This window comes from Protopterus annectens, chromosome 5.part0 (genome assembly GCF_019279795.1).
Source record: "Protopterus annectens isolate FY-2018-M chromosome 5.part0, PAN1.0, whole genome shotgun sequence".
Taxonomy (NCBI): domain Eukaryota; kingdom Metazoa; phylum Chordata; order Ceratodontiformes; family Protopteridae; genus Protopterus; species Protopterus annectens.
Window position 1 is genome coordinate 1,695,088,019 of NC_056735.1, and position 20,746 is coordinate 1,695,108,764.

The 20,746-nt window shown below is 44.4% G+C and overlaps 1 protein-coding gene across 1 annotated transcript in view; it reads right to left on the bottom strand.

Annotated features, from left to right (window-relative positions):
• Positions 1-20,746, bottom strand: part of SPAG17 (sperm associated antigen 17) — a 3,638,922-nt gene that overhangs the window by 735,187 nt on the left and 2,882,989 nt on the right. Inside the window, exon 37 of the mRNA XM_044071485.1 lies at positions 4,657-4,770. Within this exon, the coding sequence (XP_043927420.1) occupies positions 4,657-4,770 (114 nt within the window). The remainder of the gene's footprint in view (positions 1-4,656; positions 4,771-20,746) is intronic.

The following is a 20,746-nucleotide window of genomic DNA, read 5'->3' on the forward strand; positions in this document are numbered from 1 at the left end:
TAACACAGAAGAAAGCTGGTTTTCCATCTGTTTTCTTGTGTCCATTGTAGGGGTTCCCAGAGAAAATCCAGGATCTGTTCAAACACATCTCTTTGGAAATATGTAATGTGTATCACAGTTTAGAACTCTTAAGAAAAAAGTTTCTGAGGTATATACTCACTTCCCAAAATGGTTCATCATCCTAGACTCCCTATTACGAGGATGTACCATGCAGCTTTTCACAAAAAAATCCTTTTTGGGAGTTATTGCAACCACACTGAAATCAACAGAAAGCCCTTACTCTAATAAGGCCTGTCCTTGGGAGCTCTCAGAGATTTACTGGGTTTTCAGGGTATTGGTTATATCTTGTCAGGTTGTTCCCACCATACCCTGTCCACCACTAGCAAAGTCCTGGAAGGCCTGCAACGCCACAAACACTGCTCTCATCTCTAGGCACTGATATGCGAGTTGGCCATTTTGGGGGACCACGTGCCTTGGACTGTTCTCTCCAGAAAATGCTCCCCCCACCTAATATGAGAAGTGTCCATGGTAACCATGGCTTTGGGCTGAGGGAGAATGAAAGGACAGCCTTGTAGAACTTGATCCAAATGAATCCACCACAAGAGGTATCTCTTGCATGCCTGAGTGATTGTTACTTGTGTTGATGTATGCTGATAAAGACTAGACCATTGTGTTACTAGCATCCACTGAAGAATTCTCATATGAAATCTTGCTAGAGGAACTAAGAGTATGGCAGCCAACACTGACCCCAATGCTTGAAGGATCAACCGGGCTGAGATGTTGGTACTGTGCATTATTCTATTGACTTGGAATCTGATAGTTTGTACTCTTGAGAGAGGAAGAGAAGCTGTCACTGATGTCATGTTAAAGACTGTTCCTATGAATTCCAAAATTTGATTTGGTTGTAGTTGAGACTTGTAATTTATGGCTATACTCAGATGAAAACAAATCTGAAGTACCTGATCCCTTGTCCTCATTAGAAGATGCCTAGTTGGGGTGGTAATGAGCCAGTCAACTAGATATGGAAACACACGGAATCTCTGCAGTCTCAAGTGAGCAGCCACCACTGCCAAACATTTGGTAAACACCCTGGAGCTATGGTGAGGCCAAAGGGCAGTACTCTGAACTGGCAGTGACTGACTCCCAGCTGGAAGCATAAGTATCTTCTGGATTGTCTGCTCATCTTTATGTGATAGCACGCATCCTGAAGGTTTATCAAGCACATCCAGTCATCCTTGCCTAGGAAGGGGAGAATGGACTGAACTGTGACCATTCAAAACATTGTATGTCAAACTGACTTGTTCAATATGCTGAGATCCAGTTGGTCTCAGTCCCCTGTTTTAGTTGGCATTAAAAAGAATCTTGAATAAGTTCCATATTTTATCTGGTCAGGCTGGACCTCTTGGATGACTCTCTTTTTTAGCAGCTTTTGTATTTCTAGTGCTGCTACTTTCCTCTGACTGGGTGGAACATTGGGAATTTTGCATACGTTGGAGGTGGAAGGGAAAAGGGAATTACATAAACACTGGAAATAATCCTCTGCACTCACGTATCTTTTGTGATGTTTAGCAAGGCTCTCTGGTGCAGGGATAATTGACCCCCAATTGCCTCCACAGGAGGACAATAAGGCCTCCTTTCAGGAGGGCTGGTAGGATCTATCAGATCAAGAATCTCTGGACCTCTGGTTCTGTGGGCCTCCTCTACAAAGTGGGCATTGTTGTCCATTGGAGTCCCCCCCCTATCTGCCCCTAAGGGAACTTTTTCCACGTGTGTCCTGGAAATTACCCTGGGACTTTTCGAACCATATTTTTTGACCACCACATTGATTCCTAGAAAAGGATCACTGAGGAGTCAAGAAACATACAGCCAATGCCGAGAAGGTCTTTACATCCTTCTCACACCTGCATAAGGTGTCCTTCATTTTTGGGCCAAACAATGAATTTCCGTCAAAGGAAGCATTGACAAACAAGGACTTAAAGGGCTCTGCAACATCACATAAGTGCAACAAGGCATGCCTCCTAATGGATATGCCTGAACTCGCTGACCTTGAGGCACCTTCGGCTGCATGCAAAATAAGCCTCATGGATGAATTTGAAATGGATTGGAGGGTAGCTAACTGAGAGGCCACAGAGGATTGAGCCTCAGCAGTAATGGTTCCTGAAAAGGACTTAGCTCCCTGATCAAATCCCTTTTCATGTGCCAAATAGTTCAGCGACCTAAGAGCAAAGGTCACTGATGCATAGACACACTTCCCAAACCTATCCATCTCCCTAGACTGCCAGTTAGGGGGAATGAACATAGGAACTTTTTTTCAGCCAGTTCCTTCTTAGTGGCCACCACCATGACCATGGCATCAACAGGCACCCCCATACTCCAAAATTCCTTCCTGACCAGTGGGCCAGAATTTGATCTGGCCTCTTAGGGATTGGCTCAGCTGATTCAGGCTCCTTCCATGCCCATCGAGAAACCAAATCAATGAGCTCATTGGCAGGTGTAGTAACCCAGGAGGTAGATGGGCCAGCATCAAAGGCCTCCAGAAATACTGATTCCTCCAGTGAAGGGTTGCTGGAGGTCCAACCACCACTTGGCTTCAGGATCTCAAGGATGTCTTCAAATGAGACACATTCCAAAGGGGATCCTGGAGACCCTTCTCCTCATCAAAATCAGTATTCTCAGTGACTGACTCTTGTGGAGAGTCCAAGTGCCTCCTCTTGTACTTCCTCTTCCTAGGGACATCCTCAGTGGGATACTTGAAGTGTCAGAAGAGATTGTAAAACCCTGCTGGGTGGTCTGGGGTTCACAAGCTGGCTGTGGCTCTGGCATAGAATGACGTGGCTCCAAGCACAGAGACATCAGGGAATTAGATTGAAGATCCAAGGAAGTAGGTTCTGTCCATCCTGTTGCAGCAGAAAATACTCTCTTCACCATCTTGAAGGCAAACCACCCCAGAGAGAGGGAAGACCCTGGCTCTGAGAAGGCAGGCTTCTGGACCACTGTCTTCAACTGCCCTGAAAGGAACCGAGCTACCCAATGTTTAAGCACCAAGGTGCAAAGACAGCTTCTAAACCCTCAGAGTAAACTCCAATGCCTCGGATCCGACAAGGAAGCCTTGATTCTGAGAGTCATCCAGATTCCAGAATATCAGCCAGAGCACTAAGAGTTAGCTTTGGATCTGAAGATAAGGTTATCTTCAGATCCAAGCCAGACAGACTGGGAAGGTTCAGACCCAGGGACTCTGAAGCAACCAGAGGGATCAGAGAAGGAGCAAGTAGTGGTGGTGTGGTGGATGGATGGGCCTTCTGACCCAAGGGTGTAGGAGCCAGTAAAACACTCATTTGAATCTGCACTGACAGAAACTTCCTCATCATTCTGTCCACATCTTCTTCAGTCAAATTTCTGAACGAACAAGTTGAGGCAAGAGAAGATGACTTGTACTGGCACCTCTCCAAAAAAGGGGAGGGAACCATGGAAGGCACTAGATCATAAAAAGGAGAATATCTGGTTCTAGGATGAATTATCGGATCTGAAGCAGTCAGATCCGTGGGTTTCCTTGTTGGATCTGAGGACATAGGATCCACCATTTTTTTCTTCTTTGGATCCAAAGGGGAGGGACTTTGAGAAACTTTCAAATCCAACTTTGGTCTCTTCCTTGATGGCTCTGAGGAAGGAGTTAAGGAAGTAGAAGGCCTAGGAGATTTTGATAAGGACTCCTTAGCCTTAGTATCTTGGGACTGAGCCTCTTAGATAGCTTCACCAAAGGAGGATGATAGTAAACCTTTAAGGATAAGCTTATTTTTTCCTATCCACTAGAGGCTGGGATAGAATTTTTTACAAATGGAACAAGTCTCCTGAAGATGTTGAGGGACTAAACAATAAACACAAAGGTATGAGCATTTGAAATAAGCAATCTGTGCTCACATTTCAGACACTTCTTAAATCCAGCAGATCCTTTCTCAGACATACTTATGACAAAAAGAGGAAAAAAAATAAGACAGAAGAAAAACTCTTTTTTTATAAGTATGGAAAGAAAGGAAAGAATACCAACAATAATAACTAGTACTACACTAATGTGTAGTACTAATGTATATATACACACACATATATATATATATATATATATATATATATATATATATATATATATCTACATGTGTGTGTGTGTGTGTGTGTGTGTGTGTGCTGACCAAATAGTATGTATTTTTTGTTACTATAAAACCAAAATCCTTTGAAAGGGTTTTGACCAGTAATAACCATTCTCTAAACTAACAGCAATTTCACCAGTTTTTGAAAAATAGCTCGTGTACACACTCATTTATATTACTAAAAGGGTTGTTGAAATTATCAAAATGATTTTAAAAACATTTTCAGATGTACAGATGTATAACAGCATTAGTAACAGGGACAACTTTACAGCGATTTGTAACTTTAGATATCTATATGCTAGTGTTGGGTGGTGTACATGAAAAAAAAGAGTTAAACAAAGATGAGCATAGGAAGACTGCAGCTTTTAAATGGAAATATTTCACTGGTTGAATTCAGAGAAACCAATATTTAAAAATATGTATAATCTGACAAGGGCTCCTATTTGTTACATAAAACCATTAAGCTGATATGACTACTTTTACTTATGCGTACTATCATGTATTTTCTACTTACCAGAACAAGTTTTAGCAGATCAGCAGCGTGAACACGTTCATTTTCAGTTCTAGGCTCTTTAACCACCATCTCATCATACTCTTCTTCTCTCTTGATAATAAGCTGGATGTAATCCTAAGTCAAAAGTGATTAAGAGCAACAGTTCATTTTTTTTTTCTCAGATGATTGTTTAATTCATGGTTTGTATGTCTAGTCTAATTTCTGCACAGTGTTAAGGTTTTCACATAGTCCTTTTCTGATACAGAATGAATACTGCTTTGAGGCTATAAGCCTTCCTCAAAATATTTGCTCTCTTTTCCTCTCATCTTGGATCAACTATGATTTAAGTGTCACTTTCCTTTGTGTGCCTCAGACAATGTTAAGTAACTACTACTACAGTGCAGGAGTAAAACATTTAGTATATAAAAACAACAAATGAAAATGCGATAAAGAAGGAAAACAACAAATGTTCACATACAGAACTGTTTTATTGTCTAAGAGCCTTGGCTTATAAGCTATCCAAGGAAGATAAAAGACACAACCACATACAATACATATATAACAACATCAATTAATATATAATAAATAGATGCTATGTACTCACAATAACTTGGCATCTGTGTTGTCCATTTTCATTCTCCTTCACTGCTGGATCATTGGATCTGACTTGGACTATTTTTCAAGACTTTAGGATCCGAGTCTCGAGCTCCTCCCTCTCCCATTATGCATCATACATATTCCTCTAAACCTCCAGATTGGGTTTGCTGCCTTACACAGTAGCATACATACTAGAAGGAAGGAAAAGAACAGATCAAGGCATCTGGGGGCCCCCACAATGATCCTAAGGGTTCCAAAAACCTCCAGGTAACTTCTCGAATAAACCTAGGTTGGGGGATGGTTGGGAGACAAGTGAGGAAAAATGAAAATACGTATGATGCATAATGGGAGAGGGAGGAGCTCGAGACTCAGATCCTAAAGTCTTGAAAAAAAGTCAGAGTCAGATCTGATGACCCAACAGTGAGGGAGAATGAAAATGGACAACACAGATGCCAAGTTACGGTGAGAACATAACTTCTATATCTGATGTTGTCCTTTTCATTCTTCCTCACTGTTGGGTCAAAGTCCCCAGCTATGTAACATCTGGGTGACCCCTAAGGAAGCATATGCCGGAGCACTGTTGAGCTGAAGGATGCCTTGCTTTTGGAGACAATGTCCAGTTTATAACCTGAGACAAAGGTACGATTCTTAGACCAAGTGGCCATAGCGCATATCTCATCAATTGAAGTCCTGGCAGAAAGGGCTGTTGACATGGCCGTGGATCTGCTAGAGTGAGCTTTAGGAGGATGAGGTAATTGAATACCTTTTTGATAGTAAGTAGTAGAAATAGAAGTTATGTTCTTACCATAACGTTCCATGTTAGTTGTCTTCTTCTCGCCTTCTTCTTGCTGGATGGGTTCGGAGCCGACCTCGGCTCTGACTCGGCCACTCTAAAGCTCGAGAGTTGGTTCCACCGGCTCGAGGCTCCCCTTATATCCCACAATGCTAGGCAAGAGTTACCTCAGATCTCGTTTGTAAGCTAACCCCAGCTTATAACAGAAACAGTATAACTGTAAAAAACAGAATCCACCTCTAACAACAGGAAGAAGAAGGGTGACCTACATCCTGAAACAAGAAATATGCCTAATAGCATATAGCTAAGAAAGAGGTGGTAGAAAGAGAGGTCACGATCACAACTCCTCTAGGTCTGTCCAGGCCGGGGGAAGGAGGGTGGGACGCAAGAAGAAGGCGAGAAGAAGACAACTAACATGGAACGTTATGGTAAGAACATAACTTCTATATGTTAAGTTGTCTATCTCGCCTTCATTCTTGCTGGATGGGACGCGTCCTAGCACCTTGTCCCGGGTGGCCTAACGGAACAGACTCCTGAGAACAGTGGAACCAAAATTAGCTCTATGCCTAGAAGCTAAATCCAACTTATAATGGGAAATAAAAGTGTGAGGAGTAGCCCAAGTAGCCGCTGCACAGATGGTGTCAATAGGCAGTCTGTCTTGAAAGGCTAGAGAAGTAGCCAAAGCTCTGGTGGAATGTGCTTTAGGCTTATTAGGCAGTTTTGGTGTCTAATCTCATAAACAAGGGTAATCAGAGATGTTAGCCATCTGGATAAAGATACCCTTGAAACTGGAAGTCCCTTTCTGCTTTCCGCATAGGAGACAAACAGTTGATCAGATTTTCTGAATTGTTTCGTCCTGTCCAAGTAGTACCTTAATTGACGATGAACATCCAGACAGTGTAATTTTTGTTCAGACCTATTTGAATACTCCGGGAAAAAGACAGGGAGGTCAATGCACTGGTTTAGATTTGATGTTGAAACCACCTTAGGCAAAAGGACGGGTTAGTTCGTAAGGAAACTCTGTCCTTATGGAACACAAGGTAAGGAGAACGACAACTGAGTGCTTGAAGTTCTGAAATTCTTCTAGCTGATGTGATAGCCACCAGAAAGAGAGTTTTCCATGATAATAACTTTAAGGAACATGAAGCTGCAGGTTCGAAAGGGGAAAGAATCAAAGAAGCAAGAACTAAATTTAGGTCCCAAGGAGAGGGAGGATTTCTTACAGGAGGTCTGAGAAGAAAAACTCCTTTCAAAAAGGCTTTGCAGAGTTTGTGGGACATTAGGGCAGATTCAGAAATACCCACATGGAAATTAGAAATAGCTGCCAATTGAACCTTAAGAGTAGATGGAGATGAACCTGCATGGAAAAGTTCAGCAAGAAAATCAAGGACTAGTTGGATGGAAGCGGTGAAAGGATCTATGTCCTTTCCTTGTGCCCAATATGAAAAGCGTTTCCACTTACTCAAATAAATCTTTCGAGTGGAAGATTTATGGGAAGCTATCAAAATATCTCTAACAGAGTGAGATAGTTGAGGAAGCCTGGCTACGGTTGGAAGTGGAGGAACCAAGCAGTGAGGTTCAGAGAGGGGAGGGCGATGAAACTGACCCGACTGATGGATCAAAAGATCTGGAACTAGGTCCAGATTCCACGGTCGCTCAAAAGAAATCGATGTAGAAAGGGGAACCACACTTGCCGAGGCCAGTAAGGAGCAATGAGGATCAATGAGGCCTTCTGAGCGATAGCTTTCTGTATTACTTGAGAGATCAGTGGGAAAGGAGGAAATGCATACAGAAGTCCCGGGGCCAAACTTGGACTAGCGTCCCTGCTGGGTTGGCCTGGTAAAGGGAATAGAGTGAAGTATTCTCTGCACTTGCTGTTTTGGGGAGTAGCAAAAAGATCGCAGCAAGGCTGACCCCACTTGAGAAAAATCTCTCTCACTACAGAGTCTTTCAGAGACCACTCGTGAGGCATGAGAATAGCTCTGCTCAACTTGTCCGCAATGTGATTGGACTTCCCGGGGATGTGCGTTGCTATCAGAAAACGCTGAGAAGAAATCGCCCATTGCCACAGTCTGAGTGCTTCTCGACACAGGGGGTATGATCTGGTTCCGCCTTGTTTGTTGATGTACCACACTACAGACATATTGTCTGTCTGGATTGCAATCGTTCCCAAAGGAAGAGAGTCTTGAAGGGCTTGCAACGCTAAAAGCACTGCTCTCATCTCCAGAACATTTATGTGCAAGTGGCATTCGTTTGGCTGCCATGTGCCCTGGACTGTCCTGCCCTGATAATGCCCCCCCCACCCAATCAGGGAGGCATCCGTTGTCAGAGTAGCAACCGGAGGAGGTGGAACAAATGGTCTTCCCGACAGGAGCTGGGGGGAAGACATCCACCACATGAGATGCTTTTTGCACGCTTGCGTGATCATAATGGTGTGAGACATTGGGAGTTCCTGGTATGACCATTGAGTAAAAAGCATCCACTGAAGGATCCGCATGTGGTATCTGGCCAATGGAAGGAGAGGTATGGCCGCTGCCATGATTCCCAACACCTTTAGAATTAACCTGGCTTTGGCTCTGTTGTTGTTGAGAAGTAGTGATACTAATTTTTGAATGTCTGATATCCTTTGGTTCGTTAATGTTGCAGACATGTTTACAGTATCTAAATTTGCGCCTATGTAGGTAATAGTACGACAAGGCGACAAAACAGACTTTTCGCAATTTATTGAGATACCCAGTTTTTGACAGACGCGAAAAGTGTAATCTCTGGCCATCAGAAGGAGATGCTTGGTGGGAGCTGTGAGGAGCCAGTCGTCCAAATATGGAAACACCTGGAATCCTTGTCGTCTCAGGTGAGAAGCTACCACTGCCATGCATTTGGTAAACACCCGGGGGGCAGTGGTGAGACCAAAGGGCAGGGCCCTGAATTGAAAATGACTGGTTCCCAGCCTGAAGCGGAGGAATCTTCTGGAGCGCCTGTTCATTTTTATGTGATAGTACGCGTCCTGAAGGTCTATAGAGCACATCCAGTTTCCTTTCCCCAATAGGGGAAGAATGGATTGCAGCGTGACCATCCGAAATCTTGTTTTCTTGACCGATCTGTTCAAGATACTGAGATCCAAAATTGGTCTCCAGTCCCCTGTTTTCTTTGGAACTAAAAAGAACCTTGAGTAGATTCCGGATCCTAGTTGGTCTGCTGGCACTGGCTGAATAGCTCTTTTGCAAGCAGTTTTGAAATTTCCAAAGCTGCTATATCCCTTTGAGCGGGTGGAACATCTGGAAGGGATTTTTTTGACTGATTTGGAAAACGAAGAAAGGGAATAGAATAACCTTCGAAAATGATGGACTGTACCCATTTGTCTTGTGTCAAGGATAGCCAGGCTTCCGGTACAGTGACAATCTTCCCCCGACTGCCTCCGAAGATGGGCAGTCGGGCAACACCTCAGGGATGCTGAAAGGGCTTATCGGAGGACGTTTCTCGATTGCCCTGGTTCTGCGGACCCCCTCTGCCTCTAGGGCGACGTCTACCATTGTTGTTCCCCCCTCTGCCTCTGGCGGGGAACCGACTCTGTGCATCAGGCGAAGTCCCTTGAGATTGTTTACGGAACCACATCTTTCCCCCCTTCTGGCCTTTGGGGTAAGGCCTAGAAGGAGTAGAAAAACGGACTCCGACGGCAGAAAGGGTTTTGCCATCAGTCTCGCACCTAGTCAGGGTCTCTTTCACTTGTGGACCAAAAAGAGATGATCCATCAAAAGGGGAGTTCGTGAAAGACGTCTTGAAAGGTTCCGCAAAATTGCATAGCCGCATCCAGGCGTGCCTACGTAAGGCTACCCCTGTTCCTGCGGCTCTGCTCGCTCCATCGGCCGCATAAGAGAGGAGGCGCATGGAGGAGTTGGAGATAGAATTAAGGATAGCTAGCTGCGTGTTCATTTTCTCTTGGAAACCCGCAGCTGTAGGGTCCTTCAGCATTTCACTCGCTTCTTTGATCAAGTCCCTTTGAAGACGAGTGAAATGGCACAGGTAATTCAGCGAACGCATAGTAAATGTCGCTGAGGAGAACATCCGCTTCCCGTACCTATCCATGGACCTAGATTCCTTGTTAGGTGGATGGACAGGCACTGAAGGATCGGCCAGTTCCTTCTTTGTGGCGGCAGCTACCACCATAGCATCCACAGAGACTCCTTTTGATAAAAATTCCTTGTCTGATGGAGCTGTGATGAATTTGGAGGGTCTCCTGGGAGTGGGGTCCACTGAATCAGGAGCCGTCCATGCCTTCTTAGCAACCACCTGCATGAGGGGGTCGAAGGGGGGGGACACCCAGGAGGTGGAAGGACGAGAGCCAAACGCCTCAAGATACACAGATTCGTCCTCTGAAGGGTTGAGGGCTGGCCAATTTCCCCTCTGTTTAAGGATCTCCAGAATGTCTGCAAATGAGACATCTTCAGAAGGGGAACGGGGGAACCCTCAGAATCATCCAGATCTGTGTCCGACGTGATAGACTCAGGTGAGTCAATGTGCTTCCTCTTGCACTTCCTCTTCCGAGGGGGCTCTTCTGCCAAATCAGGAGAGGCCTCGGAAGAGGATGAAATCCCCAAAGGGAGCTCCTGAGGAGTTGGCTCTCTGCGGTCCGGGATGAGGGAGTGAGTCAACTTACCCTGAGGCAGCATAGAGGGAGGGGCTGACGGAGCCGACTGTGGAGTAGAGCCAGGCTCTAACACACTCCGCATGACCTCGAAAGCACCCCTGTCAGGCAGAGCCAGAGGTCCCCGCTCCGAGGAGCTAAGGACCCCCCTCGGCACCGACAGTGATGGCTCCGAGGCCGATGTCGGAGCCGAACTCACCAGCGCCGAAGCACCGAGAGGGAGAGGGGGGTCGGACAAGGGTCCGATGCCACTCACCCCCCCGGAGCCGACGAGGGAAGTCCGGCGCCGAGATTCCTCCATGGAAGAAAACGGAGCCGACGGGGGCCCGAAGACAATTGTCTCGGCTCCGAGGTGACCACAGTCTCGGTTCCGACACGACCCGGCTCCGAACTCAAGAGAGTCGAAGGAGGAAGGAGTTGATGGACCGGGACAGGCACCGACTGATGAGTCGGGCTCTGAAGCATCTGGGCTAGTGCCTCGGACTTGAGTAGTCGACTCACCACCCTCTGAAGGTCATGATCGGACAGCCTCGATGACCTAGAGGAATGAGACCTTTGGCTCCGTTCAGACAGCAGGGGAGATCCTGGAGCCGAATGAACGGAGCCAAGAGAAGGTGACCTAGACCTCTTTCTGGTTGTCGGCTCCGAAGATCTTGTCGGAGCCGACACGGTACTCGATAACCTCGGCTCCGGCCGAGCCGAGGAAGCCACAGAAACTGTGGACTGAGTCTTATCGGCTCCAGCCGGAGCCGATAAAGGCAAAGGTTGAACAACCTGAGGTCTCGGCTCAGAAGCCGGAGCCGAAGACCTCGATGCCTTGGAGGGCTTCCCTGTTGAGACAGACAGGGAATCCTCAGGCTTCAACAAGCCTCTCAATATAAGCTTGTTTTTCTTTCCTGCAGGACCCTGGGGCTGAAGCCATGGCAGACAGCACAGGAGTCCTGCAGGTGCAAAGGCCCCAGACAATAGACACAAGAAGTGTGAGCGTCTGTCAGAGACATTTTCTGACAGCACGCATCACACTTCTTGAATCCGGAGACCTTTGCTTCTTTAGACATAGCCTAACTGGTGAACACAAACACACACTCAAACACACCAGTTATACCCTGTCAGAATAACAAACTTTAGTAAAAATACTAAAAATAAAGTACAATAAACAGTAGTACACTACACAAACACTCCCTAGGGAAGGGAAGGCCTAAGGCCCAAGGGAAGAACTAAAAGTTCTTTTAACAAGAAACGGGAAAAATTAGGTTCGGGGATAAAGTTCAATGAACTACACTAATTTAAGAATAATTAAACTAAAAAAGGGGTAAAAGAGTAACTTTTTATAGAAAAAGCTAAAACTCACCAGGAACCGGTAGAATAACCAACCTCGAAGCTGTAGCGGCAAACGAGATCTGAGGTAACTCTCGCCTAGCATTGTGGGATATAAGGGGAGCCTCGAGCCGGTGGAACCAACTCTCGAGCTTTAGAGTGGCCGAGTCGGAGCCGAGGTCGGCTCCGAACCCATCCAGCAAGAATGAAGGCGAGATAGACAACTTAACATATGCAGTTATCCATTTAGCCAAGGTGATCTTGGATACTGTTTGACCCAAGTGATTAGCTGTAAATGATATAAAGAGTTGATCAGATTTTCTGTGATTTATTATCATGTGCAGATAGAAATGCAATTATCTATGGACATCAAGGAGATGTAACATATATTCTCCTTTTTGTTCGAAAATTTTGGAAAGAAAATGAGAAACTGAATTGACTGGTTAATGTTGGATTCTGTTGCTACTTTAGGTATAAAGGAAGGGTTAGCTCTTAAGGAAACTGTCTTTATAAAAAATGATGTAAGTTGGTTTAGCTGATAGACCCTGCAATTTGGATACTCTTTTGGATGAAGTGATGTCTACCAAAAATGTAGTCTTCCAGTATAGAAATTTCAAGTTTTTGAGTGAGACCTTGCAGAACAATGGTAAGATCCCAAGGTAGAGAAGGAGCTTTTATTGGTGGTCTTAAAAAGAAAATTCCTCACATAAAAGCCTTGCATAATCTTGATGAAAAAATAATAGAAAATCCTGTCCCTGAATGAAATTTGGAAATGGCAGCTAGCTGTAACTTTATGGTAGAAAAACTGTACACCTTCAAGATAAAGTGTCCTCAGAAAAAGGAGAATAGCTGATGCTTAGGCTGAAAAAGGGTCTATATTCTCCTTTGAATCCCAAATTGAAAATCTTTTCCACTTATTGTTATAAAACTGTTTTGTGGAAGCCTTCTGAGAGGTGAAGATTATGTTGTGCCGTGGGGAAGCTAGCCTGGACTTTCGTACAATCACCGGAATTGGAAAAAAAATGCGGTCAGTCTTAGGGTGTGCAGATTGGGTTGTTGAAGTTCTGATGTGTGAGAGATAAGGTTCTTACTGGGCTCCAGTATCCATGGAGGATACTTGAGGTGAGACCACAGGAAGAGGAACCATACCTGGCGAGGACAGATGGGGGCAATGAGGATAAGTATGAGCTTCAGCCTGCTGGCTTTCTGTAGAAATTTTGGGATCAAAGGTTGAAGGGGTAAGCATAAAGGAGGCCCGGGGGCCAATCGTGAACTAGATCATCCCTCTGAGACTCTCCCTTTGGAAGGATCAGAGCAAGGTACTTACTGCATTTATTGTTTAGGAGGGAAGCAAAGAGGTCATAGCAAGGCTGATCCCACTGGTTGAAAATCTTGTTTGCTACTGATTGATTAAGGGACCACTTGTGCGGGGTCAGAGTGGACCTGCTGAGCCTGTCTGCTAACATGCTGGCATTCCAGGAATGTGCACTGTAATTAGAAAGGTTTGAAGAGATCACCCACTCCCAAACCCTCATAGCTTCTCTGCATAACAGGTAAGATCAGGTTCCTCCTTGTTTGTTTATATACCAGACCACTGACATGTTGTCTGTATGAATTGCAAAAGTCCCCAGTTTACAATGTGAGAAGGACTACTCTCATCTCTAGGACATTGATATACAACTTGGTCTTGTCGGGGGACCTCGTGCCTTGGACCATCTTTTCCTGATAATGTCCCTCTACCCCAGCCTCCATGGTCAATGTGGCTCTTGGGGCAGGATGGTCCGCCCAGATGTAGATCGTTTGACTGCATCCATGACTGCAGATAGCCTCTGCAGACTGGTGTTAGTTTGATAGGAACAGATAGTGACTGGTAAATAACCGACCACTGAACAACCAGTGTCCACTGAAGAAGTACCATAAAAAAATATTGCCAAAGGTATTAGGATTATGGATGCAGACATAGATCCTAGTGCCCTGAGGACTAACTTAGCTGGTGGAACTGGATGGTCTAACAATTCCTGGACTTGATGTCTGACAGAACTTATGCAATGCAGGGGTGATGAAGCTATTTATACTGAAGTGTTCAATTACATTCCAATAAATTCTAGATTCTGCACAGACGTCAGGTTCAATTTTGCTAGATTTATGGAAATCCCTAGAGAACTGAAGATTTGGATTAGGTCTTCCCTGGATCAGTTGATGCCTTGTTGGTGCAATAAGGAGCCAATTGTCTAAGTATGGAAACACCTGGAATCTTTTTAGCCCTAGGTGGGCCACAATGACTGCCATACATTTAGTAAACACCCAGGGGGTTGTGGTAAGTCCAAAATGAAGTGCTCTGAATTTGTAATGATTGCCCCCAGCCAAAAGCACAGGTGCGTCCTGGAGCATTTGCTCATTTTGATATGATAATATGCATCCTTGAGATCTATGGAGCACATTCAATAGTCCTTGCTTTGAAGGGGCAGATTGGACTGAACCATAGCCATTCGGAACTTCTACTTCTTGACATACAGATTTAGGTTGCTGAGATCTAGTATTGATCTTAGGTCCCCATTTTCTATGGCACCAAAAAGAAGTGTGAATAAGTTTCGGATCCTATTTGTTTGGTTGGGATCTCTTGGATGACTTTTTTTCTAGAAGTCTTTGAACTTCTTCAATGGCAAACTCCCTCTGACTAGGTGGTATCTCTTGGGGTATCCTCCTGGGAATTGGAGGTGAAGGATAAAAGGGAAAGTAGTAAGCTCTTGATATTATTTTTAGCACCAGACATTTTTGTGATCTTTGCCCAGGCATCAAGGTGCAAAGATAAACATCCCTTGAGTGGCACCAGAGATGGACAGTTAGGCAGCACTTCAGAAGCTCTTATAGAGTTTAATGGGAAAAGTTTTCCTGAAACCCTGATTCTGCAGATCCCCCCACCTCTAGGGCAGCATATACTGCTGAAACCTCCTCCTCTGCCTCTGGAGGAAGTATCCCCTGCATGGGCCCTGGAAAGGTCCTTGAGATTTCCTGAACCAAGCCTTCTTCCCACCTCTTTGATTCTAGAGAAGGTTGTCTGGGTATAGAAAATTTGATCCCCACAGCAGGCAAGGTCTTTCCATATTTCCCACAGCAGGGAAGCTTTTCGTTAACAGATGGTCCAAACAAAGAGAAACTATCAAAAGGGGCATTAATGAAAGGTGCCTTGAAGGGTTCTTGCAAACTCTCGGTTTCATTCAGGCATGTCTCCTTATGGATTTAAGTGAACCAGCTGCTCACAAGGAGCCTTCCGCTGTGTGCAAAATCAGCCTCATCAAGGAATTTATCAGGAAGGAAAGAGTCGCCAACTGGGAAGAAATCTTTTTAAGATCCTCCTCCAACAAGGTCTCTTTAAGAGAGGTGGTTAATTCTTTGACCAAATCTCTCTGCAAACATATAAAATGTGTCAAGTAGTTCAATGCTCTCAACACAAAGGTGGCGGAGACATAAACATGCTTCCCATGTTTGTCCAGTGCTCCAGACTCATTGTTTGTGGGATGGACTGAGGAGCTTTGTTCAGCCAGCTCCTTTTTTTTGTGGCTGCTAACACAACAATGGCATCAACTGGAACACCTTTACTCCAATGTACATGATAGGTGGGTGAACTAAGGAACTTGTCCGGATGTTTTGGGATCGGCTTGACTGTGTCTGGCTCCTTCAAAGCATGGCAGGAAACTAAATCAATGAGTTTGTCCATCAGGGGGTTATGCAGGACATAGAGGGGCTCATCTCGAAAGGCTACAGAAACAATGACTCCTCGGAAGTAGGATTTTGGGAGGACCAGCCACATTTTTGTTTCAGGAGTTCAAGGATGTCTCCAAAGAAGACATCATCAGTTGGTGACTAGGGGAATCCTTCTCCTTCATCGAAATCGGTGTCCTCAGGCAAGGACTCCAAAGGGGAGTTTATGTGTCTCTTCTTGCACTTTTTCTTACAAGGGACCTCCTCTGTGGGATATTCAGGGGAAGTATCAGAAGAAACGTGGATCCCTTGCTGGGAAACATTCTGGAGGTTAATGGGGAATGCTGACAAATGACAGGATGTATGGGCTCAATGCTCAGACTAGATGACAGATGGGGAGGATTCTGGAATTGATGTGATGTTTCTCTAATTCTAGAGAAAGTCCTTTCTGTAACCTGGAAAGCCAACAGACCCGGCGAGATCCCCTCCTCCTCCCTCGGAGCTGAAGCTGCCAGAGGAAAGAGGACAGAGCCCACACCGGATCCGAAACCTCCAGACAGAAATGGACCGGAACTCTCAAGGGAGAAGGCTCTAAGGGGAAGGGATGGTTCTGAAAAGGTCAGAGCCAAAGCCAACCCCCCCCCCCCCAGAGCCGCCACTGACATCTAGGATCTGAGATCTGTTCTGATCCAACATATGTGGAACACAGCTAATCAGGGACATAGTAGGAGTCAAGGAAGGGGGCTTCTTCAGATCCGACATTGCCTTTCTTGGGATTCCCAGATCCTGGGCTACCAAAACTGGGGGTCAGATCGGAAAAGGAAACTCTAAGGCAGGTGATGGAGCACTCACAGATCCAAGATGGGAGGAAGATAGCAAAATCCCCATCTGTATTTAAGCCTTGAAGAACCTCCACATCATTCTGTCCATATTATCAAAAAAGCTCTGTGAAGACCTGGAGGAAGAGGCCGTGGAAGGTTGTCTGGACTTAGGAGTTCTCAATATCTGAGGTGGAGGAACCGGAGGAACTGGAGAGACGGGATAATAGAACTGCATTACTGCTTCAAACCTTCAGATCTGAAGCCTTAGGATCTGAAGTTGTACTGGTTGGAGTGGTGGAACCAGATATGTACACTGGCTCCATCAGTTCTGAGGCTGTTGTCAGCTCCAAAACTAGTCTGGTTCTGTTCAGATCCTATGAGGCTTTTGGATTTGGAAAAAAACTAGATTTGTTTGGCTCCAAAGAAGATTTCAGATCCTAAAAATGTGTTGCCTGAGTCTGATTTGAAGTTGTTGGCTCCAACAGTATCTGGCAAAGCCCCCCCCCCCCCCCAGGGAGACTGAGAGGGCTTGCCATTTCAGTTCTTTGGAGCTAGTAGGCTTTGTGGGAGTTTGAGCCCAGATGAAGGCAACAGGCCCTTAAGAATCAGCATGTTTCTTCTGTCAGACAGGGTCCTTGGGTTAAAGGCTGCATAGATGTGGCAGTCTACTTCTAAATAACTGCTCCTAAGCAATAGATGCACTTCTTGTGGGCATCCGAATTCAGAATTTTGTGCCACAAGAAGTGCATCTCTTGAAGCCTGTGGGTTTGTGAAACATCTGAAAGTGTTTTAGCAGATTTAACCAATTTAGAACAATCTTTTAAAATTATACAACTGAAGGTAGCTTAAGAAAAACACTACTAATGATAATAAAACTATAAGAATACAGTAAGAACAAGCTATATATTTATTATTATTATTATTATTATTATGTTTTTTACAACAAAAGTGCATGCACTATAAGGAAAGTGATAAAAAGGGAGGTAGCAGTCCCTACCGTCTTTGAAAACTAAATGGAGGGGTGGATATAGTTATTCCTATAATCTATTGAGAGATATATACAAAAGCTTATGTATATATCTGTAGTATAAGTTGTATGCAAATTATCCCATTTGCAGGCAAAATCCATGCAAATGAGGTGAATTTGTGATCCAGGAATCCGGAAACCGGCCATGCAGTACTAGTGTAATCTGCAGAAATGTACTCCGCCACATGCAAATACAAGCCACTGAAAACTATTCCAAGGTTTAATTATGCTAAACATTACTGATTAATGAACCCATTAATAAAAACACAAATATTACTTTATCATTTTGAGGGATCAAATACTGTTCATCTTAACTTGAATGTATTCATGCATTGCAAGCATTTCCAAGTTCAGCACTAACAACTAGAGTGCATGTAATGACTGTACTGCTTTATGTTCATGGAGTCCAAGGACTATTACAATTTTACAACAGCACGTCCATATAAACCTCAGAGCTCATCCTGCTATCCTAAATACAACAGAAAACAGTACTCTGTGTAGTTAAACAAGTTCTGAACATAATCTGATAACTACCAATTAGGTTCACTATTTAAACATTATACAAAATGTAGTTTAAATTACCTTACACAAACACCAGTTACGGGAATACTTCAACAAATCTCCCAATTCCAAGCAAAGTGATTTTCACTTGTTACAAACATGAAAATACACTTTCTTTAACTGATTAAACTCTACAAGCTATAAGAACAAAATCTAAAAGTAATTTTATTGTTTACAAGGCTGTATCCTAGAAATGGCGCTACATGCACCAAGCTTAAGTGGTCAACTGCAAACCCAAACATAGAGCATTAGCGTAGATGTCTTGGCCTCAGTTTTCATTTCATGTGTGATTTACAGACAGTTTCTGTGCATTTCATTTCTTTTCTGTGTTCATCATGGCTTAAAGCATATGGGAGATATAAATGCCCTTTATGGTTTTCCTGGCAAACGTTTTTACAGCAGCAAAATTAACAATTTTGGGACACACACAGCTGTAAAATAAACCAGATACTAATACAGCATTGACTCGGCAGTAACTGTCTGCAGCTCTCTTACACATATCGGCACAGTAGCAGCTCCTTACACTTACATTTCTAATACTGCAATAGCGAGCGGCAACATTATCAAACTTAAATTACTTGCTTCAAAAAACGTCACAATTGGAAATGAACAACCCAGTTTTTGCTTGCTTGTTTAGATTTCTTACCTTACCTGCATTGGGGAAGGAATCACTTTTAATACAGTAACATTACAAACCACATTGCTGGTTGCTGTACTATACGTAATGTAAAATAAACACAGACACACACACTCTCACGCCCTAAGTTGAATTCTGACAGGCTGGCAGTCTGGTCATGACGCTGATGTCATTGCGTGTGCCCCTGCATGTGATGACATCAGCAAAATTTGAAAAACAACCTGGGAAATTCGGAAATTAAAGGGGCCACTCGGAAATTCGTGACACCCCATGATTTTGACCCCAAAAAGGGTAAAATACCGAGGAATTTGTTATGGTTGAGAGGTATGCTGTGGACCAACACCAAAACACAGCTGTGATGGGGTGATTGCCTAAGGGAAATTATCAGAGAATATATGCATAATGTATGGAAAAGAATATAATAACAGAGGGGGTTGGGTGGGAGCATGGGCAGCATGGAAAGTGCAAGGTCCGACACAAAGCTGTGTGCACACACTATCCCTGGCTGCAAACACATAAATAGGTGGCTACAAACCTGCCCGTATACCACAATAGAGGTAATGTCCTGACTCATGGCACCTGACTCTGGGTAACCTGTGCAAATTTGTACAGATGTGAGGTATTGCCACAGCAAGATAAGGCCATAGTATCATGTCGATGGATGTACAAGTATGAGATCCTCGGCCAGCACTGTACCAAGGTGCTGAATCAGATACACAGACCCAGCAGCAAGTGTCTGCAGCTCCCCCCTCCAGAATGGCATAACTTACCATGAATATGTAGGCGCCTGCCCACAATACCAGACACAGCTGCAGTCCCCCTTGTCCCCCAAGACATCACTGTGAGCAAGAATGTCCACCTGAAAGTACACGAGGACAGAAAACATCACATTGTATAACAGTACACATTTCTGAATATCTCTGCTAACAGTAGTACCATGGAGCTGAAGCAGCACAGACACAATCACCCACAGTACACACTATCCCCTGCACATTTTGTCTCCATATTGCCAAATGATTGATAGATACCCTGCAGAAACAGTTTGCTACCTGTAGGTGTACAACACAAAGGTCTGCACTGCAGGACAAGCTACCTGGAATCAATCTACACATTCAATACAGAAGGGCATACTGGGCATGCTCAAACACTTGGAGAAATGAAGGCAATGTCAGACAGCAACATACTGAAAGGTCATACTGGGCATGCTCACACACTTATATGAAGCCCATGTCTGCAAACAGCAGTGGACCATACATATCTGGCAGTTGCAGATGTTAGTGCATACACTCCTCAGTATGCACCTGTCATGCTTTGCACACAGTGGATAGGAATACTGACATATATGCAAGGACAACACACTATAATAAGCCAAAAGTAGATGTACATAGATGTGTGGAAGAGAGTGACTGTGACAAGGAGCCATCCATTATGAGGCCTGTCCCACCCAGCGCACAGCCAAATGGCTACAATCACATGAGGTGTAAATGCCACTCATTGTAGACATTAGCCACTGGTATCAGTCAGCATTACAGACTATGTGGTGCAAGTGCTAGCTGTGCAACATGACTGTACAAGAAGGTAGCCATCTAACAGTTGTATACATGTACCTGTGAAATATAACCTTGTGTGTGCCTGCATGTGGTGTGTCAACCACTAGATGAATGGGTTATGGCCCATGCACACACACTGCCCTCCCAATAGCCCTACTATGACAAACCTGCTGAGGTCATCCACTTTGAAATACACCTTTGGGAAAGGTGTAGCCCAGTAATCTCCATGGCATGTCCTATAACTATGTACTGCTATAGTGTGATAAACTATTTAGGTAGGAGTTCTAATCCCAGGCATGGCAACTGTGTGTGTGTGTGTGTGTGTGTGTGTGTGTGTGTGTGTGTGTGTGTGTGTGTGTGTGTGTGTGTGTGTGTCTGTGTAAAGAGCAATGCTTTTTAGGCTAGTCACACCCACTACAATTCAAATGCCCTACTTTGGTAAGGCTGCTGATGTCATTCACTGT